The 26,426-nt window shown below is 48.1% G+C and overlaps 1 protein-coding gene across 1 annotated transcript; it reads left to right on the top strand.

Annotated features, from left to right (window-relative positions):
- Positions 1–1,146: 1,146 nt before the first annotated feature.
- On the top strand, positions 1,147–26,426 carry LOC120908455 (putative mediator of RNA polymerase II transcription subunit 26). The gene is made up of 6 exons (XM_040319438.1): positions 1,147–1,524; positions 15,138–15,329; positions 23,407–23,693; positions 23,771–23,938; positions 24,462–25,459; positions 25,539–26,426. Exons 1-6 carry the CDS (start codon positions 1,432–1,434, stop codon positions 25,559–25,561), a joined length of 1,761 nt encoding a protein of 586 aa, XP_040175372.1. The 5' UTR covers positions 1,147–1,431; the 3' UTR covers positions 25,562–26,426.

The following is a 26,426-nucleotide window of genomic DNA, read 5'->3' as shown; positions in this document are numbered from 1 at the left end:
CTGGATTCTCGTATTGTTTAGGGATCTTTTCACGATTTATTCATCGTATCCCATAGATGCTTTTAGTTATGTCCTCTCTGGAGCGCACTAACGACTTTGATCCGACTTCGACTTTTGTTAGTCCGATTGCGGTTCCGGCCAAATGGGACCTACTAGATCCACCCAGAGTCGGAGTCATTCAGAGTCGGAGTCATTCAGAGTCGGAGCCACCCGGAGTCATCCGGAGTCGATCGGAGCAGATGCTTGTGATCAGGGATTTCATTCGTTGTGTTTTTTACTGTCTTTCACTTTGCGAGTGCACTTCGTAAACATGCCTTTGTTTCGAAGTCCGACACCGGCCGACTCCGAACGACTCCAGACGACTCGGACTTCAGATGACTTAGTGTGATTCCAGACGGCTCCAGCGATTCCGAGTGATTTCAGACATATCCAGATGAACCTGAACGATTCTGGATAATACTGGCCGGATCTACCTTTCCGAGCCGGTTCCAAAATTATCGGAGATCAGAGTCAGAGTCGACTCCGATTTTTTGCCAAATAAATTCAACACTACATTGTTGGATCGTTCGGATGATTTATTGGAATTCTCCCATTGCAAATCAATTCAATTGATCCAAAAAAATGCTTAATGGGAAATGCTTAATATTTCAACAATTAAAAAAAAACATGTAGGTATGCAAAAAAATTGGAAAACAACCATCAATCCTTGGGTAAACCCTATAAGTCTTGCAAAACAGGTGAAGAATGAGTGTTGCACAGTCAAAAACTATTGCGAGCGAGTGTGAAATGTATTTTATAATAGGTATTTAATAAAAAAGTAACAAAAATACATCTCTGGAGCAAGTTATTATGCAGGTTACGTTACAACAAGACTTGTTAAATTAAAACCCTGTAAATATATAATCTTCTACAAATGTATCTAATTTACTTCTCTATTACCTTTGCGATGAATAAAGTTTGTTCATTACTGTACACCGTCACCACTCCACCGTTCCAACACCACTCTCGATCACGATCGTGCACCCTCAACAGCGGCGAAAACACGCACACACACACACACACACGCCGACAGACAGAGCACCGCATACGATCGCATCCCCATCGTGTTGCGCCCTGAACGTGGCTCGCGCGGATTATATGGTGGCGAGCGGTTTCAAACTAATTCAAACGTTCCGCGACTGTTCACGCGAACGGACGTCCCCTCGGTCAGAGCAGCAAGAAGCAAATCGCGTACCTTCCCTTTCCCCACCCTTGGTCCGTGCCAGCAGGAACCAAGATCTCGCAAGCGTTTCGTAATCCGTCTTTCGGGTTTCGGTGTGTCCTCGGTCCGTTTTCGTTTGTTTGTTTGTTCCGTGGCTTCCGGTTTCGTTTCGGCGCAAACAGTGCTGTGAGCAGCGCGAGCGATCAACGCCGTTCATCAAACCTACCAAGATGCTGGAGAAGGAACCGGACTCGATGGCCGTGACGATGAAGCAGGATTATGCTGCGAGTGAAGTGTACAGCACCACTAGTGAAGCCCCACCCGTAAGTGTCGCCTTGTCTGACTCTCTGTCTGCCCATCTTTCTCATTCCGACCAATTGCATTCATCTCATCGTCCAAATTAACAAATGCATCTGCCAAGCGCTGAAGTTTTAGAGCTTTTGTGTTTGTTGTGAAAATTTTGCCCCGGCAGCTCCCAACTCAATTGTTGCACTCATCCACGTAGCTGCAGCACCGGAAGCTTTCCAAGTGATTTTTCAACGCTTGTACTGTGTCGTGATGATCGTGTCAGACCGTGTGCAACACGAAACAAAACACCACACGGCACACCACAAGCAGCGAAGCCCCCCCATATTAATGCGCACACCTCGGGAATGCATTGTTTGGTGCCTGACTGTGTGTGCGATGTAAACCCACTGCATTAAGGTCAAACCAACCAACCAGTGTGAGCGTGTTTTTGTGTGTGTGGTTTTTCGTGCGATTTTTCCTCAGCCACAGAGGCCGACAGTCACTGCTCGTGATCTCGTGTCGCCGCCGTTTCGAACTCTTTCATCACGGACCGGGGGAGTTGTTGAAGGGATTCGGTTCTACTCAATCCTACTACATCACCTATCCGGTCCACCTTGGACGCAAGGTGGCCGGGCGTCGAGCGTATCCGGCTTGCCGGCTGAAAGTGAGACTCCGCGCTGTGGCACAGACAGCAAACGAACACACGGCGGTGGCAGATTTGTTGCTCATTTACATCTTCTCTATCCCCCTACCCGCTTTTCCGTTGTATGGGGTTTTAATGCGCCGAATCGATTCGAATCGTTTCCATTGCATCTGAAGCTATAAATCGTAACCCGAGCGAAGATGGTTCTCGGCTGGCAGAGCAGTGCCGCTCGCTTGCCGTCTTGCGATCCGCGCATCCGCACCAGCTTCCATTCTTAGCAGGCCCGACGCGCGATGACGCAGGAGATGTGTGTTAAGGCTATATTTTACTCAGCACCATCGAGAGACCTTGAGAATAATAATGATGCTGTTGATGCTGCTGCCGATGCTGCTACTGCTACATCTTCGCTACGGCGACTGTTAGGGGTGGTTTCTCGGTAAAAGCTCGCTGTCGATTTTTGCCTCCAACTGGACGGAGCATGTTTTTTTGTTGTTTTTTTTCGATTCAGAACAAACATCGCGATGTGGACTGGGGAGTTATTTTGGTGATGTGGCATCGCTTGCACTGGGAGAGCTCGTTTTAAGATCATTCTTTTGAACCTCAGAAATGCAGAGCAGTGAGAACTCAAAGAATTGACCTCCACAAAAAAAAAAACTCCCCATAATTTTACTTTTTTCAGAAGTCGTTTTGATGGTTCACGAATCTACTATAAAAAAATGATTGTCTGATTCGCGCATCGGTTCCCATCGCAAGCACAGCAAATAATTTGCCCACAAAATCGTGATCGTACACTCGATCGTTTGCCTGCGGTTTGCGTACCTTTTCAAGCGCGATGTGAACTGGCCGGTTTTGTGGATCGCCTTTTTGACAAGCTAGCAATGATTCGCACCCCTGTAGGGTACCAATTTATGACTTCAGAACTGTAATTATGGTCTTCTAATTAAAGCTGTTGCTTGTTCTGCAAAACGGCTCGCTTTGAAACACATAATTTGCTCTTCGTTTTGTACTGATGTCAAGTGAAGGTGTCTGCCATTAATATTAACATCAAAAAACGAAGTCTTTAGTGACTGACGTGAAAGTAAACCACAGTTCCATGGTCAGTTAAAGACGAGAGCAATGAAAGCATGACATTATCACTCCACACAAAACACCTCAAATAGCGGATTATGTGCACTGAGCTGTACCTATGCAGCTACTAAGCGTGTAACAATTAGATGCAGCTGCAGCTACTGCAACACGCAACCGGCACCATCTCACCATGGCAAATGCAATCCGTTCCGATGTGCAGCTACACTAATGTGTCGCACAGTGACAATGACAATGCATTTGCAGCTAATGCATGAAGAATCCTAATTAAAGCGATCGCGTTCATCGGCACCCCGGTCCCGTTGTGAACCTAAAAACGCACTGACTCCGAAAGCAAATGGATTATCAAAATCGGTACCGAACCGTGGCACTTCTGCATGTGGACGCTCGTGCACCCAACAATTGTCTCATTTTTGGGCGGTTTTTTTTGTTTTTGTGTGGTGAAGAGGGTGGTGAAAATTTCAGCCCGTCCGACAGTGGGGAGAGCTCCTCTCTCTCTCTCTCTGATGCGTTGGCGATGAAACTAAAAACACAACACCATTGTTGTGCTGTGTTGTATGCCCATTGTTGCCCGCTGACCCGATACTGCCGATCACAACGCAACGTCCCTGGCCCGGTAAGGCACCATCTGCCAACCAGTGTGCCATCCTTCTCGCCTGCCATCCCCTGGGTTAAGTGCTTTTATTTGCGATTCACGCGTACAATGTCCAAAAAAAAAACACACCCCCCATCGGTGGAAAACAAAGGCAGCTGGCGCGAGCGAGAGGTTTCTCGTTTGCCAGTGCGTTCAAGTCTTTCGATCGGTTAAGTATTGGGACGATGAAGTCACTACGGCCGGGTGTGTTTGTTCGGATTCATTGCACCTTCACTTGCCGGGCGGAATTTATGCACTTTTCTCAACTGTTTTCGAAGCATTTATCTCCTCGGGGGAGGGTTCTTCGGGTTTGGAACGTGGGCTGAGATATAAAAATAAAAACGATCGTCACGGAATAATGAGCCGCCGGTAGCTTTGGGAAGTTTTTTTTTGTTTCTATTTCCATTTCGTTGCTTCTTGCCTCAACACAACCACGCCAAAGCTTCGCAGCAGAATTTGTAGCACGGTCGGAAACAATGCAGACCAAACCATCAGCTTGAACGCCTTTTTTCCACAACCACCAATTCCTCCGGCAGTCCGGCACAATCTAATCGCTTTTTGCCCTGCACTCCAACCGGAATTGCCGGATTTTCTTCCCCTCCTCCCCATGCTGGAGTAATTGTTTCCTCCTCTTCCTTACTTTCGATTCGGTTACGCATAACACTTCTGATTAGTTAACAAGATGCAATTCTCGCCAAGCCCAGCCGCAGCCAAGCAAAAATGAAAGCCAAAACCAAAAAAACAGCAAAACGGAAATGACGAGATTGCTGTTGAAACAACCCACAAAAAGCGGCGGCCCAAACGGCACACTCCAGCAAAAAATGGAAAGGAACAAGGAAACGAACCGCGTAGCATATGCTGCAGTAGCGCATACAAGTGTGAGGAAAGAAGCATAAATAGCCAAACGCTTGGTGCAAAGAACGAGCGATCAGTTGTGCGTGAAACAAACACTCCTCCCCCAACACCAATGGTTATAATAACAGACGTTACATTTAATTTTATTGAACGTCTATTACCGCACCGCAGGTTCCAGTGCCCCAGCGCGCGCGCGCGGTCGTTGGTGATTTGCAAACGCGGGCGTTGGCGTTGCATAATCAAAACCCTTTCCCCGCGTTGGGCGAATGATTAAATTTCCTTTCCAATTAGATCGCCCGAAAACAAAGCAAAGTACGAGCGAGGTAGGGGTTTGCTTGAGAGAGAGAGAGAGCAAACGCATTGCCAAATAATTAGCCAAACCAGGTGTGTGCTGCCGTAGCGCCTTCCAGGCAAATGGGTTCGACCGACAAATGCGTTGAGAGAATTCAGACTGCTTTTATAGCTGCGTGTCTGTCAGTCACTGAATGTTTTGGGGTGTTTTGTTTGTTTCGAGAGGTCACTTTGAATTTGAACCTCAAAACTGCCCGCAAGGCACAGCTGGATATGGTGCAATGTTACACAAAAATGCGAATAAAAGTCCGATTTAATTAAGCACCCCCTGCGTGGTTCGTGTTCTCCAACCGGCGAGCATAACACGGTTGAACCCCATTGGAAATTAAAATGAAACCTTCCCACTTGAATTTCTGATTCAATCGGTTTGAAGCTGCCATCCCAGTGAAACATAGAGCGAACAACAACAAAACGCAGTCTTTTCAAAGATGGGCAAATAATGATTTTCGCAACATGAAAACCAAAAAGCAAAACAACGTTCGATCGCTTCTCGCGCACCGTGTCGCCTGGCTTAATTGGCAAACGTTTTTATTTCCACCTGGATGTGGTGTCACTTGAGCGTTAGTGATGGTGGTGGTGGTGCCAAAACGCGATGGACACGACCGACAACACGGCTCGAAACGCGCTGGGAAGTTCTGGTCGCGGGGATTGATTCTGTCGTGCGCTCGTCGGCGCTTGCGGCCATGCCGCGGCAAGAAGTAAAAGGATGATCGGACCATGCTATCCCAGCTACCGCTCTAAGTTGACCTAGATCTTGGGGCCTGCCACTGCCACCACACAGATCGAGCAGCGAGCGCGACAGAGAGGAGAAGAACATGTACATCAAACATGTACCAAACGGCAGCTGGTTCATGATGGATTCATTGGCAATCGGTTCGGTTCGGGGCACCATTTTCCATGCTCGCTTGCTGGTTTTTCCTCCAATGCAATGCAGCGCAACACCTGCCAAAGACAATCGAAAAGCTCCACCATTCGCTACGTTACACATTTCAATCTCGTTTCACCCTCAAACCAATCGATTCGATGGACTCGAATTCGTTCACTGCGAGTTGTTTTCTATTTTTAAAGCTTCATCACCGTGGAACAAATCACCCCTTTCTCCGTACTTCTTTTATTATTATTTTAGCATTTCGAGATGAGCTTTGACAATGTTTTCCACCCTCCATTTGGTAGTGTGGTCGATAATTAAGCCGTTCTTAAGGTGGTTGTTACGGCGCACTCGTTGCACTTGAGCAGTAAGTCACGAACGGTTTCGTAAATCGAACGCGCTCTTTAAAAAGGGAACACAGTGTTTGTTCGTTCTCTGTGTCGTTCTTCTGCTCATTCCCATCGATTGTGACACGCAGGTTGTGGCAGTTTCCTGCGTTCAAACTGTTCAAACACAAACATTGCACATGGTGGTTGTGATGGTGGTAGTACTGCGTCTTTGCTACGGGAATAACAGGGAAGATAGAAACCAAACACGAGACCTGGGACGTACAAAAGACGGACGAGATAGTTACCAGTCGGGGCGGTATTTCCCAGCCATGGGGAAAAACGGCCGTGCGTTGTCACGTACTCGTCCGACGTGCCGATATCGAATCGACGTGCCTTCAAAAGGGAACCGGAAGACAAAGAAAACTAATCATATCTTGGTGGAGTGGAGTTTTATTGTTTCTATTTTTAAAACATTGTCAATAATGCACATTCTTGTCGGGGAAACCTTTACGCCCTACGTCGCACCTCGCTTGGCTGTAACCCACATTGGGTAAGGTTTCCCATTAAAATCTAATTACCCGGGGAGCCAATCGCAAAACGTCTGAGACACAATCGCCCCGAGTGAGTGGTTGACTGACCGCAAAAATACCCCCGAAAAACTGTCACCACCGATTGCAATTGCACCGCATAATTGTTGACCTCGTTTTGCGCACTGAGGCGGCCTAAGCCGCGAGGCAAATTTCTATCGTCTCTATGTGTGTGTTTGTGTGTGTGTGCCGAGTTATAATACACAAATAATGGTGTGGCAACGCTCAATTCAACGCACGCGTCACCCCACCATACCTTCAGGGGGAAAGTAAGGCGTTAAGCAATGGTCTCGGCCTGGTCTTTTCCGGTCGGTTTCGTTTCGCCGGCGCGGCGAGAGGACAGCAACAGTGTGGCAAATGTGCAACACTTTCGCCATTAACCGAAACCGCAAAACCTTTCACGACCCTTTGCCTTGGGAGACACCAAAGTTGTCCCCGCGGAACGAAGCGCACACGCAAGCAGTGAGCAAAGAAAAAGAACGCTCTCCGAAGCGGGGAGCGGATGATATTATCCGATTTCGAAATGGTTTATATATATAGTTTTGCCCTCCAGTGCCAATCGGGTTTTTAACATACGGGGCAGAAAGTTGCAGCAAACGACGCATCTCGCCAGGCCGGATGAAACTGAAAGTGAAGTAAAAGTTTGATCGTTCCCACCAACAGTCGTCGCCTGGGAAAAGGGTGACACAAACTCCCACGCCACAGCCGAGACTGTCGGGAGCTGCTGGGAACACCCGAAAGCGTTTTACGCTACGGCTGGCTGCATTCAGCGACAGCGGCTTACTTCCTTCTAGGGGTGTGTGTGTGAGTGGGCAAGCAATAATGCTTAACTGTAACAAACTTCAGCCGGGACAGATACGCCACGGAGGACCACGGTGGAGCAGAGGTTGACAGTAATCGATTACCATATACAGTTGGTGCTGGATTACTCTCTGTGTGCAGTTTTGTGTCTGTCTGTCTGTCGGTGCAGAAGTGAAATGGGGAAATGGAAAGCGAATTTCTATGCCTGATTTTGTACGACTTGCTCCTTATACAAAGCATCACAGCATCACAAGTTTGCTTCGAAGGTATTACAGTCGAGCTCATCAGCTCCTACGGATTCGGAAGGTGTTCAAATGCTTCCAATTAGTGAAGGGTATAGTTGGCAATAATCCGGAGTCCACCCCGATCCGACTCTGACAATTTCGGATATAATTCCGGAAGCTTGGTCCTCCCATAGTCGTTCAGAATCGTCTAGAGCCGTCCAGGAGTTATATGGAGTCGTTTGGAGTCGTAAGGAATTGTCTGCAGTCGTGAGAAGTCGTCCGCAGTCGTCCGGAGTCTTCTGGAGCCGTCTGGAATCACCCAAAGTCGTATGGAGTTTCACCGGACGGTCCAATTAACTTTGGCCAATTTGGATACCGGACGACTCCGATCGACTCTAGACTATTACGAATGACTCCGACTCTGGTCGACTTTGGAAGGCTCCGAATGACTTCGGATGACTCCGTATGACTTAAGATGACTCCGGATGACTCCGGACGACTCCGACCCATACAACTATGACTCCGGACGACTCCAACCATGACAACTACGACTCCGGATGACTCCAACTCCGGGCGGAACTAGTGGTTTCCATTTGGCCGGAGTCGGAATCGGACTAACAACAGTCGAAGTCGGATTTCTCTGGATTACTACTTCCAATAAAAGCCTGCGTCATTGGCACCCAATGGCGCGCAAACACCGTTCCACCGGGGCTCTTCACGATGCAGGGGAAATGATGTGAGATCTGAGCAAGAACCCGGTAACTGTTTCTGTTTCAATAACAACCACCACAACCTTGAACAATTCGTGATTGTCTCACGTTCTATAGGACGAATGGACAAGCGCAACGGCTCCCACGATCAGCACCGGCATGATGAGTGCACACTTGAATTTGAGCACCTCCATAACCAGGAAGCAATTAGTCGTACCAACGTCATCGAAACATCACATCACCCTCTCTCTCTCCCTCCATCGTCTCTTGAAACGGTTGCTGGATAATTGATATGTTTCGTTGTGTCATGAAGCAGATACTTGAAAATCGATACCCGCGGGGGCCGACGAGTTCAACACGATCTTGTGATCGCGCGAAATTGGAAACTCATTCCAGCACTAAAAGTGTGCACCCGATGGCGATGGCAACTGGATGGGATACACGGGTTTTGGGTTTGCCAATTGTGGAAATGGCCCAAAACAAGGAAATCATAGGCTTTGACTTGGAATGTTTGCTTCCAGTCATCAGCAGAGGGCGTGATATTCCCTTACCCGTGCTTTGAAAGGTCGGAACAGGATAATTTGACACTTTGAAGCGATTGCTGCAAGCAACCAGAGGGGAAAACAAAAGCTTTTATCGCTCGCTAGCGCCCCTTTGAAAAGGTACCAGAAAATGCACGCAATTAAAGCGTGTTTGCGCCAGCCCTAACGCAAGGGCAATGGGAATTATCTGCTTAACGGTGGAACCTTATTATGGTTTATAGAACGGGTTGCGTTTAAAACCCAACAGCAACATCTCTAGCAGAACTCGAGCCCGAGAATTGCAGATCGTTCAAAATACACTCCAATGATCGTAGATGCTCCGTCCATACCTCCGTCCACCTAAAGCTCCCTTTAAACCAATCCCAGGGTCAGTGCGGCCACGGATCCGAAACAATAAACATGTCGGGGTGCAATGGTTCTAGCAGAAGCTGACGTGGTTCATGCGCCATGGAGCGTTTTGGCTGGCACGCACAAAACAAACCCTTTACGATTCATTCGTGTAATGACCGTCCGGTGCTATTAATGTAATGAGGGCCCATTTTTGTTGCTGTTGCTGCTGTCCGCTGGTTCCCTTTTATGCGTCTCGTCGCTCTACTCCTAGGCTGATGAGCAAATAACTACGGCTCCCCCACCTTCAACACACTCCAACTAACTGATGCTCGGCTTCTGATTGCTTGGCTAGTTTGCGAGAAATTACCTTTCCCCTCTGGCTATGGTGGTGGTGTGGGTGGGGGAAACAAAAACACAGAATGTAATACTTCCGGCAAGAGCGGCGGCGCAATGATGTCCAGTTCGGATGGTTGGCAGACAAAAGTGAAACTTTACACACGCAAGCACGGCCCCGCATGACCTAATGAGGGAGTTTTGCTACAGTTGATAGCAGATTGGTGTAATTTAACGCTTTGCTGCATCACTGGATCGCGCGAGATAATGCAGGCCGGAGCTGGTTCTTTCAGGTTGGCCAGTTTTGCAAAACCAAAAAATTGAGTAACGATCGAATGATCAATTCTTGGCAGGTGATCATCTCTACACGGCAGCTCGCTGTTGAAAGCAGCGTCAGATCACTGGAAGGGTCTTACGAAGGGTTTGTTGCTCTTGCGTGGTTGCACAACATTTACGAGCTCCCCCTTTGGCCTCCCTTGCACAGAACGCAGGGAACCGATTGAACCGTGCCGAAGAGGTGGTAGGAGATTGATTAAATAACTTCTTCACAGCAGAGCGAGAAAAAACAATTCGACTTCTTCCATCGAATAATTGCAATGCGATACGGTTAAACAACCGATTAGACACGGAACTCTTGCTAAGACGCTGGTAAGACGCTGGTAAGGCCCAAGCGAAGCGTAAACTTGCTCTAGCGAAGCAACACAACAACAAAAAAGCAGACACACAAAGGGGTTTTTTTCAAGACGTAACATCCCCTGACAAGACCCGATCGGTTGGTACGATGGATTATGACTTCCAAGCAGCCAAAACCCCTTCCCCCAAAAACATTGTCCACAAAGACTCACCCTTCAGCACAACATAGAGTGTGCGCAAAACAATCGATCCCTCTGTCTGCCTGCCTGCTTGTCGGTCGTTTCGTCGGTTCGGTTTCGCTTTTCATCGCGCTACAAATGTGGGCCACACATACCAGCGCGCGCGTGTGTCCGTGTGCGCTTAATGAACGACAGACAGGCCCAGACTTGCCCTAGAGGGCCCCGGCAGACAGATTAATGCCGTCGCCAGGCAACTGACCGCCGCTGGTCGGTTTTGATTGACGGTCGCTTGTTTATTCCGATCAGGGTGCAGCTTCGTGCCAACTGGAGAACACCGAACGCATGTGTCGATCGGGCTACTATTCGGCTTCACCATTGTAGGTTAGCGTGTTGCTGGCATTCGCTGCACATTGCGTGCAAAACAAGCAAAGGTGGGGTGGGACTGGAGTGCTAAAAATAACGCATCATCTCATACGGTCAGGCGGTCAGAGCAAAAGGGTCACAAAGCCGCTTCAAGGCATGATCGTGGTTGAAAGTGATGACTGTTTTTGTTTTTATTTTGTCCGTTTTCAATTAGCTAACAAAGATTGATTTTAATTACCTAAAGTGTGTTAAAACACTTAAAAAGGGTTTGAATATAAGGGGAAAAAAGTGGAAATCAACTTCCACGCTTAACAATTCCCACCCTCACACACACAGACAATCTTTCTCACCGGAAAATCGAACAAAAAGGTACGCACGCGCATTTTTCCGAACGCCGTCCGGCCCGTATTTCTATCGTGAGTACAAATACCTTCCCAGCAGCGGCAGCAGCAGTAGCTAGTGGCAGTAGAAAATAGAAACACTGACACATTAAACCCCATTCCGCGTTGGCGTTGCCGTGGTGGGAAAATTGTGGGAAAATAGCTCACAAATAGGTGAAACCATCGACAATAACTCGCAACGGAAGGGAACAGAAACAAAAACAAAACACACAACAACACTGCCAACTGTCGGGGTCGGCCGCTCAAAAAAGGGAAAGGAAAACTGCATGTCCAACGTGCATTCAAACAGTAATTTTCAGCGTGCACACAACACACAGCACACTTTTTCGTGCACAATTCTTCTCCCTAGCGACCGAGCAGAGCAAGCGAGCGCGCGCGCGCGTTCGTTGCGCATTCGCGCGTTGAAGTTTTTCCTCTTTTTGTTGCCTTTTTTGTTGTTGCCGCCGATGCTGATGCGCCAACGACGGTGGTCTTCGGATTTTTGCCGACACAGGCAAGTAATCAATCTGATGCTGCCGACCAACCAACGATGCACAATTGCGCACGTAACGTAAACAAGGTGTTGCATAAGTGCGCCATTTACATTGGGCGGGAAGGGGCATTTATTTTACACCACCAGAAAGGAAGGTTCGATTGCAAAACTTTACGTTCGACCTTAAGCGACAATTAAAATGGAGGGTTTTAAACAAAAAAAAGAAAAAGAACGCCCTCAAAATTTAATCGTTTGCACTAAAATGGTTTCGTGCTTAATTTAGATGAATGTTTAATGGGTGATGGAATGAAGACGATCCGTCTCTGCCTCTCTCTTGGTGGCACCAAAAGCACAAACTCAAGATAGAAAAAAATAACAAAGCACAGAGCTTGTGAAGATGGATGATGTCAGCAGAAGGTTAGCTTCTTTTTTTTGGTTGCTGCGCTTCTAATAGCGAAGCGATTCAAACATTTTGGGGCCTGCTCACCCTGCCCGGAAAATTACCATACTCACGTTAATGATGTTAGCGCAAAGTACTCTTTATGCCCATTTCGTGGTCGTGATGATCCACCGCGACTCTGCTGAGTGTGTGTGTGTGTAAGGAAGCAACTGTGTGCATGTGAATGGTGTTGTTGTGCGTTTTTTCTTCGCCTCCACTCGCTTCTTCAAAATCGTTCTCGAGTGTGCTTCAAAACGCAAACGCCGTCTTGCCACCGAGCTCAGCAGTGCACAATTCACGTCGATTCACGTATGCAAATGCCTCTTTCGTTTAGCAGTGCACAGAGGCTGGTTGAGATGCTTCAATCAAACCAACAATTCAGTTCATCAGTTCCCTTTTTCGGTAACGGACGATGAGTAGCTAAAGTTAATAATGAGCGCACACGCTGAACAGACATGGAGATGATCTCGCACACCTCCACCGCATGGACCCAGCAGCATGCAAAATACAAACTTACGCTCGGAGTACGAAGTTTTGAAGATCGAATTCACACCCCGCAGCAGTAGGGCAAAGTGCTGATCATGCATGATGATGCTGGCAAAACAAAATGTACGGCGTGAGATCAGCCGATCAGGTCGATCCGGTACAAGCTGTGACGTGCGGTTTCCTGCAGCACTTACAGCCAGACAAGCTAGGCAGATCTTTGTGTAATCGAGCGAGGTCAAGTGAGCAAAAACAAGCTAAACAAAAATATCTCTTAACGATCCGCCTGCGGTGATAAAGCAAACCCGCGCTCATTACGTTGCAGCAGCTGGGAATCAATTAAGGGAAGAGAATGTTTTACCATGATACCGTGCCACAGCAAGCTGATTCAGATCTCATCATTAACCACACACACACACATGCCACCCCACCAGGGCAAGCGATTTGTAAACAAACTAATCCCGCCTCATTCAAAACCTTCTGCTAAGCTCACTACCTATTTCTTTTTTTTTAAAAGCCGCTTTTCAAATTCTATCCCCATTATTCCGCGAGAGGGGGATGGGGTCGAGAGCTTCGGATTTTCATCCGGGAAAGTGTAACCTTTCTCTTGTGACCTTCGGCCCCTTTCCCGCTGGAGAAAGAGGGTTCCAATTTGCCCCGTTTGCGCGCAGCGTTGATTTATTTCTGTTTAATTACCAACCACGGCTGTGAGCTTACGGGCGTTTGGGCTAATCTTTGCCCTTTTCTGGAAAGGTTCAGAGGCTTTATCAGGCGTGACCGAGTTGACCTGAAAAGGGAGATGATGTGCAATAAGCCCAGCACGGTGAAAAGCAGTAAATCATCAATCATAAAGGAACCGTAACAGCTGATGAGAGACGGTGTGGAACGATCGTGTTGGTGGCAAAGCTTCAGTTACCTTCCCGAGCTCGCAATGCTATCCCGATTATAAATTGTAAATTTCGATTTAAAGTAGACCGATTAACCGGTGGGTAGTGTCCTAAGCGAACGATACAATCTTAACTGTCCATCCGGTTGCTTATTTATCGTTTTGATATTTAACAGTGAAGAAACCCATTCCTTTCGATTTTCGAAAAATGTTACCTCCAAAGATTACGTGACATCTAAAGCACACAGCGTGCAAAAGCAGGTCTGGTGGGACTCCCAGACCCAAAGATAACATAAGAAAACTTCCCCATTTGTTTTTGAATGGAATTATACTGGAATTGGCACCGAAAAATCCCCACAAATCAAAGCAGGAGTTTACTGCACATTTACTTTCACTCCGAAAGTCTGTTCTCCTCGCTTTCTGCTTTATTTGAAGGAGCTTTCTATAAATACCCATGAGGCAGAATTTGCATGTCGCTTGTAGCTTTGCAGGTTGAAAATCTGATCGATTGACACAGTTAAAATGGTTGCTAACAAAAAACACAAACGAACCAAAACTGCAATTGATTTCCGAATTTGGAATTACTAGGATCATGCTATCGGTAAAGTGACAAAGTTGCAAACAAAACTACTGATTGTGCCTAGAGTAAGGGGTTTTCCCATCTTTACGCCTTTCTCTCTTTCCAATTTCACAATTCGCATGCTCCCGGACACATTCGCCCGGCATGATGTCAGCCGCACAAAAAGGTGGCAAAGTGTTTAACGCGAATATTGACACACAGCTGGGCTAAAAACAATATTGATATGTTATTGAGCATCTCTCACATTGCCCATTCACTTTGTGTGGAACTTTCTCACTCAAGTGAGGAGCTTGTGCTTTTTTTTTTGCAGTCGTTCTCTCTTTGGGCGGGTTCGTCGCTTTAGTCCCCATCGGTTCAACAAATGAAAGGGGAAGTTTTATTACTCAGCGTTTCGGAACGGTTAACGTTCCCAGGAATATGTTTATATCATATACTGCCTCCCATCCATATATCGATGGAACCAACCGCAGCGGCTAGGATCGTTTCGGATATCGCATATAAGGAGCGGCGATTACGAGTGTTGCAGCAGGCAAACAGCCAAGCCGTCGGATGACGACGTAATGTGTACGTGTGCGGAATACTACTGGGCCGGCAAAAAGGAGCTCGGCTCGTTTGTCCCCGTGTGCAGTTCTCCGATATGCTAATGCGAGCTCTTTCCGGTGGTTGGCTAAGCCGGATGCGCTCCGCGGAGACAGTGAGCGACCGGAAATTGGAACTGAATCGAACCATTTCGTCCAAAGTTTGTTGGTTTCACAATATCTTGAGCCTATTGTGTTTGGCGATTGGCATTTCATGGTGCAGAAAAACTCCATCAATGACTTCTATTTATGCATTTTTCACGATTTAATCGAATTTTCTTTTAGTTTAAACAGTTTAGTAAACAGTTTAGTAATTATGCTCTTTCATTCTCTTCTTGTAGGCCTACAAAATGCGCCAAGCCAACTCGGTGAAGATCGCCAAGATCATCGCGATCACCGTGGTGCTATCGTCCTTCATTCTGGGATCGTTCATCCTGGCCTCGTCGTACCTGCAGGCGAAGCAGTCCTGCGACCAAATGCAGGCCCTCGATGCCGTCCTCAACAAGGAGCTGATGCTGGAAGCTATGCAACAGGTAAGTTCCATCAACAAAAAATCCATTAGTATTCAACACAGAAAGCCTCAAGACGGATGTGTCAAGATCATGGCCACATCGAACGTTGTGTGATCTTCAGTATCATCTTTCTATTCACCCGCTCGGGAGTCAAGTACATGTGCTCATCGAAGCATACACAAAAAAACTGGGCGGTCACGCCCGTTGTCAACACTTTTGGCCACGTACGATTGCGTGCCCGGTCAGCCGGAAAGCTATAAAACAAAAGCGTTTGTAAGCGAATAGGAAGACCCGGGCGGGCAGGCGGCTAGTTTGTTTTCAGAAGAGACAGTACGCGGAGAAAGACACACGGCTGTACTTCAATGTTTCTCGCTTGCTTTTTTTTTTTTGTTGTTGGTAGTCACAACATCGGGGCGCTTTCTTGGAACAGCATGGAACCACAGCAAGACGGCGTTGTTTCCATAAACCACACAATTTATTTACCCCAAAACGTCAAGCTATTTGTAGACCTTGCAGCCCCGAGGTGTACGCGGTGTGTTGCTATTCTCGCTGTAGGAAGCATCTTTTTTGCTGACACCAAAGAGGCACCTAACCTCAACACTTCTTCGGGCTAGCAGTACTTAGTAGAGCTAGCAGTGCATGACGATTTGTTGCTCGTATTGCCATCATCACACACCGGAAAGCTTTTAACATCGTGGTTTGGTGTTGCGGGCCCGCAGAGACCATCTTTGCGGGAAGAGGACCGGTCTGCAGATGCTGACCCACCTTGCTGAACACCTCACTGACTTGAGCGTCCTCTACACTATCCACCGCATAGTACACCACAACAGGCGAATCGTTTGTCGTAAACCACTTATGCCGATTGTTCCTTCGTGATTACCGGCTGATGACGTTTGGTGAGTCGCACTACGTGCGAGATCTCCGCGTTCGCCAGCTTCTGCTCCAACGCCGCTGTGAGGCTGTGCGGTGATCGTAAAAGTCAGGCGGCCAAGAGGCATCGCGAGCGCTTGACAGCTTTATGGTATGCGGGGTTGTGTGCTTCTCAGCATCTTATTTTGTTTTATTTCCAGCTGGCCCCCGTACGGGGTTCCGTACAAGACGCGGTAACGCATGGCAGTGTACAGCTTTACGAGTGACGATAGTTCAAGGTTCTGTGGTATTGCGGGGAGGGATAACAAAACGCTAAACCACGGGACCATTTGATGCCTCGTTGAATAACATTGATGGACCGCAGCTAATGGGGTTATCGTTCGGCTGTATCTTTTCGAACTGGCAATTGGCACGTTTTATCACTGCCCGTGCTTGTTGGTGGCGGGTAATAGGGGGAACTTATCGAGCGGAAATGCAAGCTTTTGTAGATGTGTAATATATGCGTTAAGGTGCAATATTTCTTCCAGTATGTCAAGCATTATCTAAAAACATACCTGACATAATCGGATAGCCAGAGAGCTTCTTTGAATAGCCGACCAATACGATCCGCGTGTAAAATGTTACAAGAACCTTGTATTTAGTTGTAATCTTCATCACTGATTTCAAGGAAATGATTACCAAAATCTGATTTCTGTAAGTTGCAATTGTGAGTGTCACAAAGATCCAATGTACACTCCCACTTCCCGATAGAATAACCTTCTCGATAGTACTAACTATTATTAATTACCCTTCAGATGCGCATCGGAAGATGCCACTTAATATCCCACAGTCAAATGTCCGTTCAGAAAACTCCCTCCAACGACGCAACGGTGGAGAACCAATTCCGATGCTAATTGTACTGCGATGCACTAGTCACCGGGACATAGAGACATCCATCCATCATAAATACCCTTTTCATGCGGTTTACTGCTTTTATAGCACAATGCATCCGACTGTGCCCTAACCGAAAAGCCGAACCTAACGATGTGGGCATGACATTTTGGAAAATCAAGGACAGGTCGTGACTAAACGGTGCTCCTCTCCGTTGCAATCACCCTCTAGAATGACCAAGACAAGACAATTGGAGGTTGATGGGAGGGTTGTGAAATGTATAAAATATAGCCCTTTTTTATTACAATTAGGTTCGGAGCTAATAGCCAGCGACACAGCGACACCGTCCGTAGTTTAAGTGACGCTAGTCAATCTCCCTTTAGCCAGTGACGCCATCTTGAAGTCGCCGTCTATAAATGGTTGTCTGTGGAGTTTGAATCGCGCCTGTTCTCAACATTCCTCCAAAAAAAAAAACCGACAAAACAGGTTTAGTAAACGGTCAGCGAAATTGTTTATCAGCTCTCCCGAGGTATCAAAAAGTTGTTTTGTTTTGTTTTCCTTTTTTCTCGAGAAGTTTAACGCCCCGCGACAGATGATTCTCGAAACAGGAAAAAAGCCAAGCTTTTCGTTTGTTGTGCAACAATCTGGAAATTCTGGTTTCATCTCGAAACTGAACAAGCTCAAACCAGTTTCGCTCCAAAAAAAGAGAAGCTTTTTCAAACGCAATAAAAAGCCCCATGGATGGAGTTGCCGATAAGCAGAGCTTCCTTTTGCATCTTATTAGTGTGGCAGAGAGGGAGAACATAAGCATCTTGTGTATCATATTTCCTCTCTTCACTTGTAGCGATGTATCAACAGAAGGCAAATTGACACCACCTTGTGATCGCAATCCGTTCGTCCGGTTGTGTAACGTCGGGCTTCCCCACGGTACCTTACCGGATATTAAAGCTCATTACACTGACTGCCGGTGCAACTACTACAATTGCGCCGCAGCTGCTTTCTTATCATCCCCGAGATTGAGCGCAATCGGTGAGAAAATTAGACAAAGAACGCCGACAGTAGCGGCATGTAACAATCTGTGAAGCTCGAATTTGATACCGCAAACCTCCCCACGGGGGGAAGATGCTGCTCTCGCACCGTTCGACCTAGTCTGTCGCAGGCATTTTATTTATTTGCAGCCTTCGCATTGCCAATCTCGGGGTTTGGGAGATTCGAGAGCCGTTCCCATCGCCCCATTTTTTTTGCCGCAAGGTTAATTAAAGCCTTGATCACCTTCCGATAAGCTTGGTAATGGGGGTTAGGCAATGATTGGACGAAAAAAGCATGCCTGCCCTCTCTCTATCTACTGCTATCTCGAACAAGCGCCACGCTTAATGCAAGCTCACCTCACACACAACAAAAAAAAGAACGCACTTTGTAGATGCGACTCCACGTGATTAAAGTTCGCATGTTTCGTTGACGGCGATGCAAACGCGGTAATAAGGGCAGGAAAAAAAGAGATGTTCCAGATTTTGCTGTTCTAACGAGTTCGTGACTGACAGCTATCAGGGAATTGGGACAGTTGGCCGTTTTTCTTGCTCCGACCGATCTACAGATCTACAGAGATGACAATTTAGGTAACAAAATTTCACCTGATTTCCCCATGGTGTTTAAGTTCAAAACCCTGAACGAATCGCGCCCATAGTGCCTTTCGCGCGCTATTTCGAAACGATTTCAAAGTTTGGAATGTCCGATTCTCTCATCCCGAGGCACGTTTTCCTGCCCTACCGTGGTATCGATCGACCCTTTGGGAGCTACACAGGCTGGGAGAGGGAAAAACAATGAGCAATTGATTTTCTATAATTTGTACCTCCAAACATGGAACCCTGGAACCTTCCGCCATCGTGTAGCATCGCCTAAGCACTCGAAACCAATCGCCGCCTCCCAATCCCCCTCCCCCCATTCAATCCGACATGCTAATAATGGAGGGCGGCCCTCACCCACCCTCAGCCAAACCAGCCAATCCAGCACAATCGTGAATTGCGATCGCGATCGTATCATTAGCGACTCACGGTGACGCAGTTCCACCCCATCGTATGGATGATGCACCGTTCGTATGTCGTCTTTTTTTTTGTTCCTCGGTACGCAATTGATATCTGCCTGTCTGGGGGAGAAGACACTAAAGGCCAACCCAGGGGATGTGGTGGTAGTGGAAAGATGCGCTGCTGCTGCTACTCCTCGTCCCCATTTTTGGACGTTTGGAATTGACGATCGCCGCTCGAGCGCGAATGCATTGCGCCAACTGTCCAGGCGTTGTGTTGGTCGATGGTTTTATTCGTTTGTTTGTTTTACTTTTAAGTACACAATTTCTTTTAATTACAATTACGTAAAGCAAGAGTGCTCTATTGCCACCCATCCGCCCGACCGCAGTTGTGTTGCGTGTGTTCGTCCGACGGGTGAGGGTTCGTCGCTTTGATAGCACCAACCACCAAAGCACAGCAAAAGGGAAGGCGCGAGACAGGGGGTTGGTTGTTGTTTTGCCCACTGACCGGATTTTGATTCACGTAACATTAAACACCCTCCATAACCGTGCTCTGCGCGGCGAACAGGAAGAAAGGATATAAAAGCAAAAAAACGTACCAAAAAAAGCTTTCCATTTGTTTCGTTCGTTATCGAGTACACTTCCCACTATCTACTTTCGCAAACAAGCGTGATGTGGGTGGCGTTTTTTTTTTGGTTATGCGAAACAACATCACGCACATCGTGTGAATGATGTTTGCAACGTTTCTGTGGGGGTAAACCATCAAGACAAACCAACTGCGAAGCTCCAAAGCAAACGGCGGCAAACGAAGGATAAATGGAGCCTCGCCTTTGCTTGTTTAGTCGGCAGGCAAGCAGGTAGGCAAAGACAAATTATACTTTCGGTTCGTCGTCTGGCTGTTGTCAACAAAACGGCGTCGCTCTGGGCAGCGCTCCTTGTCCCGGGAGTGTCATTTATTATTAAAAAAAAACGTTTCGCTTTTTCTTTCGACGGGATTTGGCACTAACCACCATCACCGGCAGAAAGAAAACGATTTGTGCAAAATGTTTATGAAACACGTTAAATAGTGACACACTGTGCAAGGTTCACCCTCTGACAGCAAAACAAACATCCCGCGACCAAAGTCCCGGAGATGTTTCATTTTCATTGCCAAAAACTAGACGACGAACTCGGCGTTCGTTGTTTGCCAACCTTCTACGGTTGATCATCAGGTGACTGACGAAGGTGGTTCGAGGTTTGGCTGTTTAAGTAGCTGATTAGCATGATGCAAAATGCGAACCGAACCGCTGCCCGTTCACGGACCGATCGCATGATCGGCGCCACCGCTTTTCGTAAATATATTGCAAACGGAACGGAATATGAATCCACCAAGCCGCCGTTCACCACTCGGTAAGAGTGATTTCCAAATGTACAAACAGACACACACATACACACACACGCACTTAAGCCTTCTCTTTTTGCTGATTCCGCGCGAATCTGTTGAAGATTGCAGCTAAAAGGGGGTAAGGCGACTTTCTGCCCCATTCGTGACAGATCGTTTACCTCTCACTTTTTGGAGGATTTGTTAATGAGCCGTGTACTCATTGGGACGAGAGAGGAGGGGGCAGTTTGTATATTATTGTAAGCAAAACCAAGATGCACCTTCAAGCCGCAATGTGTCAATGACTCATACTGGGTAGGTGGGAATGAAAGTGAAACGCGATATGTGTCTTGCTTGTGGCACACAGCATCATATTTAAATCATACCGACAGCTGATTCTTCTAAGCTGACAGAGAGTCTTCTAAGAACACATAAGATCGTTCCCCACTGATCGGAAGGGGTTCAACAGCCTTTACAAAAATAAAGCACCGTTATATAACGCGTCCCTTCATCTCCCTTCAGCCACGGCTTAAAGACAAAAGAGGCGGCAGCAGCATCAGAATTTCAAATCCACCAGCACCACTCCAGTGTGCCAGAGTGCCTCGCAGTGCAGCATCATCCGCTGATTTCCATCCCAAAACCGTCTTCGTTCCATCGGAAAGGTCACTAGACTTTAAATGGGAGGCCCTTTCGGTTCAGGCCGGTGGAGGATTTACAAATCAAAAGCCAAACGAAACCCGCTGAGCCAAACCGTTCACCGTTTGGTGGCGTTTGTGTGTAAGCCAGCCACATAAAACCAGTCCTCTCGCCTTCTCCCCAGTCGCTTGATTAGGTCCCGCGCGTAGATAACCTAACGACGGGTTCGTCGCTTACCCCTTGTATCGTTGAAATCATTTCGATCTCGAGCTTCTCGAGAATCTCGCAATGAATCTGAAAAATCCAAATGCAATCTGTACGTGTGGGAGAAGTTAACACAACGCCCCGGGGGGAGGAGTAGCGGTGGCATGAGCAGTAATAACGGGTAAATAATGGTAACAACACAAACCCGCGCAAAGAAAGTAAGCATTTCGGGTGGGGTGCGAAAAGTACCACCGACCAAGCCGGCCTCCCCGCTAGCTTTGCGAGTGCGCCGACGGGATTGTGGTAAAACCACTTTCACTTTTCTTTCCTAGGCGTTGTTTCCATGCATGAGTTTGTGTGTGTGTTGGATGCTGGCCAAACCATCCCTACAAAGCCGTGGCTACAAAGAGCGAGCGAGAGTGAGAAGCGAAGCGAAGTTCAAAGGTTCACCACCGCGCTCTTCTTGCCAAGGACTAGCCCCTTCACCATCCCTCCCTCTCTCAAGGGGTGCACAAATGGATGGGCAAGCCCTCTTCTCCGCATGCTGCTAGAAACACACGGGCGAAGATGAAGTAACCGCTGCCAAACGCGCGCCAAGGGGGTTCGTCGCTTGTGCGGCGGTTTGAAAATAAAAAACGATTCATCGTACATTCAACCGACCCGCAGCACCGGGCGGCCCACAGTGGTGCTACTGGAGGTCTAATCCGATGGTTAGGGGGTCTTTGCCACCATTTGTACCGTTTCCCCGAGTGCACCCGAGATGACTTGTGTGTACAACTTCACTGTAAAAGGTGAAGAAGACTGACTGTTTTTGGACTCCTCACAGCAAAAAAAAGGTCGTTTCATAATCGCTACTACGATTTATCACCGCAGCGGATCGTACCTCGTAGGAGCTTCTGGCTGTAATGCTGTATTGTACTGCTTAAGTGCACGCTTTTTTGCCGTTTCGAATGCTTCACTTTTTTGTGTTGCTTCTTTAAGCGAATTTGCTGCAACGTATCCAACTAGGGTGTGTAGAATGTGCCACCTTTTGACTGATGTTTACCACACAGCAGCTTTACTAAGCGTGTAACGAGAGTGTATAATTGCACCGACAGTTGGACGTGAAAGCGCGCCTGACACACGACGGGGGATAAGAGACAGAGCTCGCGACAATCTGTGGCTAATCGTGTGACTGATGGGCATTAGTGCCTACCATACGTTGTTGCGATTAGAAGGACAGTACATTTGCAACATCATTATGGAGGGAAGGGAAGGTAGTAACATCAAGAGTATTTCGCGATCATACAAACGATGTGCTCTTGTGAATTGGGAAATGTTCCTATTGGTCAAATCAAGTACAACAAAATAGACTTGTTGATTATTGCATCTTCTTAAAGATTGAAGATCGCTTGGAAGTACGCGTCCCACCATTGGCCTAACCAAATGCATGTGACGATCGTGATCGTATCGTGACATCTACACGCAATCCACACATCACACGCATGCTCTCTATCGATGTCCGCACGAAACACCAAACATGAAGAGTCATTTTATCATGAATCTAGCGTAACATCCACACCGAGTAGACATTACAACATACAAGCCACCGAGGGACATACCACTAGAGACACGTTGGGACTTTCGTAACTCCCCGGTTTTGACCAAAACCGAGCCCCACTGGTAACTGCAATGCATGCAATTCCCTTATTAGAATCGTCATATGCTTCACGTGACGAAGAGTTCGAATTCCAATCCAAACAGCCACTTTGCCACAATCCGATACCATGGGAAAGAAATGGCTTTCTCCCTTCCCCCCGAATGCCGTAACACGTAGGCGCTCTCGTTATCGAGCATTATCATTGTTATCGTATCGAGAGTTGGTGGCCAAAGGGTTTTCCCAACAACGCCCGCGAAAGGCTATGTAACCGTGTGTTTGTTTGGCACGCTTTACGCAATGTTGCGTACTTGCAGCGCGTGTAGGAAGTGTAAACAAGTCTTTTTTTTTGGGGGGAGGGCTTTCTCTGTACCGACGTCCGGCATAGCTGGTTACACTAAACACTTACATCATTGCGTCTTGTTACGAACTGTACAAATGAACCCGCAGAAGAAGTTGGAGTTGGACTAACACATCAATTTTTATCTTTGCTTTTGTCCAGGAGTTGCCAAAGGCTCAGGCACTGATGCAGGACAACCTGTCGGCCGATGAGAGCAATCTCCAGACCATCGATCGGGAGGAGAGCAAGAAGCACAAGCAGGAAGCGGAGGCCCACAAACATCACAAGGAAGATTCGGACGAGTCGGGCGACTCGGAGGATGAGGATGATTCGTCGAACGATGGCGAAAGTGATGAGTCGATCGACATGAACAACCGTCACCGTGTCAACCTGCCGCTCGATCTGCATCTTACCGATCTGGCGAGTGCTATCCTTCGGGAAAACCAGAAGTGAGTAGGCGCTTGGGAGCAGGAATTTGAACTGGGTGGGATATACAACTTCGTTTTTCTGTCCCATTTCCTCGCAGGTCCCGCATGAACTGCATCGTGGAGCGACGCCGTTCTGAGGAGTTGGTCGATTCGCCGCCGAAGATGGTGCGCCTGCCGTTCGGCATGGATCTGACCACGGACCCGAAGCAGCAGAAGGTTACCGGCGAGCGCATTGCCATCTTCTGCGAGTCGGGCAATGAGCTGAAGTAAGTGTTGTCAATTACCAGGAGTTCTTTACAGTAGTGATGTGCCTTTTGGAGTGCACCCGATTCAACTCCGGTTATTGTTAGTCCGATTCCGACTCTGGCAAAATCCGAACCACTAGCTCCGCCCAGAGTCGGAGTTGTTCGGAATCGCCTGGAGTCGTTCGGAATCATCCGAAGTCGGCCAGAGTTGGCTTGATTTGGAGTCGGTTGGAGTCAATAGGAGCTGCTCGGTACTTGATGTAACTCCGACTCCAACCGATTCCTGAAGACTCCGAAGACTCCGAACGACTCTAGACGACTCCGGATGACTCCGACTCACAACGACTCCGGATGACTCGGACTCCCAAACACTCCGAACGACTTTGGATGATTCCGGACGATTCCGAACGACTTCGGATAATGCTGGACCTTCCGCAGTCGATTCCGAAATTATCGAAGTCGGATCGGAGTCGACTCCAGAATTTTGCCAACTTTACCCATCACTACTATACAGTGTACTAACAAAGCAACTCCCTCGTTATAGGAACGAGGATGCCGAGCCTGTCCGCCAGATTCTGATCCCGATCCCGCCGGTTCGTACCTTCGGTCCGCTCACCCACCTGCCCCAGCAGATGGGACCGCCCGCCCAGACCATCATTCGCCAGATGCCACGACCAATCTTCCCGATGCCCCTGATGAACCCCCACCAACAACAGCAACAGCAGCAGCAACAGTCTCAGCAGCAGCTGCCCCCGATCCCGGCCTCGATCATGCAGGCACCGCGCCCGGACGGACCGATGGGTCGCCCGAACTTCCATCCTTTCCTCCAGCAACTGCCCCAAATCATGGCCGCCCAGATGCACCAGCAGCAGTCGGCACCGCAGCCCCAGCCCGCCGCCATGCCACCGCACACCGAGGTCCGCATCCATCTGCAGCGCGTTCCGATCCCGGAGTTTATGCGCCCCTTCCTGCCGCCCCAGATCGTCCGCAGCCAGCCGGAACCGGAACAGCAGCAGCAGCAGCCAGCTCCCCAGCAACAACCGCAGCAGATGCCCCAGCAGCAGGAGGTCCAGATCCGTGAGATGCCGATCGACATGGCGATGCACAAGTTCCCGGTGCCCTCGTCGGAGGAGATGAACGTGGCCGACTTTGCCGCCCAGAAGTTTACCGAGCAGCTGCGCTCGCTCATCGCCCGCATTGCCGAGTCGGAGGAAAGCGAGGAGGAAACCGATTCCTACCGCAACGTGCCCGACCAAGAGGGCCCATCGCCACACTCGGACGAGCGCGAGCTGCAGGAGCAGCAGCCACCGCGCCCCACCGAGCCGGAGATGGCACACCAGGCACAGGAGGAGCAGGAGCATCAGGTCCAGCACCAGTCGGAACAGCAGGTGGCGCAACAGCAGCAGCAGCAGCAGCCCGTGCCGCAGCCGATGCTGCCGATGGGACGAATCCACTACGGGCGCAGTCTGCTGACCCCGATCAGCCTGCCCGGCAAGGTGGTGGAGACGTCCGCCTCCGAGGAGGATGCTGTCCGTCCGCACTGTAAGTATTATGTTTGTCTCCAAGCAGCACAATCGAACATACGCTAACGATCCTTTTTCCCTTCCCGCTGTCTATCCAGATGTCCAGCCACGATCGGTTTAAATCGATAGTAACGATAGGAGAGGGCTTACACAACACCCCTAAAGAAAAACGGTAGCAGCACCTCTTTCTCTCCACAACACCCTATGGGCTTGTTATTTTTTCTCCCTTTCTCCCGCTTTGTGTATGTGCTACCCCAAACAAAACCACACGCCGACACAAATTGTGATGTGATTTTAAAAAATGCAGAATTACCCCGCCACGGACACATATCCTATCTACTACATCCTACTGGACAGCAAAACCATCAGCGGTAAATCAGCGAATCTCAACGTGGTGTGTGGTTGCCCGCACGCAAAAAAAAACATCACCCTTCAAAGAAAAGGGAAGAAATGAAATAATGTGTAAATATAATTTGGGATTTGAACAAGGGAACGAATGGTATGTGCGTCTGCCGAAGCAGCATTAAACATCGCCTTCGGCATAGAGGATTGAAAAAGGAATTAACTGGATTGATTAGCGCGTTTGAGTAATGTGTGTGTGTGAAGCGCAAAGCGCGTTTCCTTGGACCACAATGCTCGAAGTGATAAGTGAACGCGCCGACGCATTTTGGAAGAGCGAATGGAAACAAGTGGTGTGTTTGTTGGTACCTGGGAACCGAGAGGGAAAATTTAATACATTCCGTGTACAAGTACAAGCGCGAGCGACTTCAACAAGACAGTCGTCTTTCGGAGATGTTTTTTTAGTAATTGAAGATCCCATTTTAGCAAACAACAACATATAAAAAAAACCCCGGCAAGCACACCCACCCCGCCAGGGGAACGATGCAGCAAGCAACAGCAAAAAAAAGCTGAGTTAGACAGCATTCAACTGTGTATGTTCAAAGCTGACAAATAAATCTTATAAATATGATTTTAAAAAAAACGTG

This window comes from Anopheles arabiensis, chromosome 2 (assembly GCF_016920715.1).
Source record: "Anopheles arabiensis isolate DONGOLA chromosome 2, AaraD3, whole genome shotgun sequence".
Taxonomy (NCBI): Eukaryota; Metazoa; Arthropoda; class Insecta; order Diptera; family Culicidae; genus Anopheles; species Anopheles arabiensis.
The sequence above is the reverse complement of the archived record's forward strand: the minus strand, read 5'-3'. Positions and strand labels throughout refer to the sequence as shown.

Bases quoted from the DNA above. Each gene is read 5' to 3' on its own strand.
- LOC120908455 (XM_040319438.1), top strand. From the start codon at position 1,432: ATGCTGGAGAAGGAACCGGACTCGATGGCCGTGACGATGAAGCAGGAT. The intron at 23,694-23,770 runs GTGAGTAGGCGC...ATTTCCTCGCAG, and splicing joins ATCCTTCGGGAAAACCAGAA to GTCCCGCATGAACTGCATCG. The intron at 25,460-25,538 runs GTAAGTATTATG...CTGTCTATCCAG, and splicing joins GGATGCTGTCCGTCCGCACT to ATGTCCAGCCACGATCGGTT.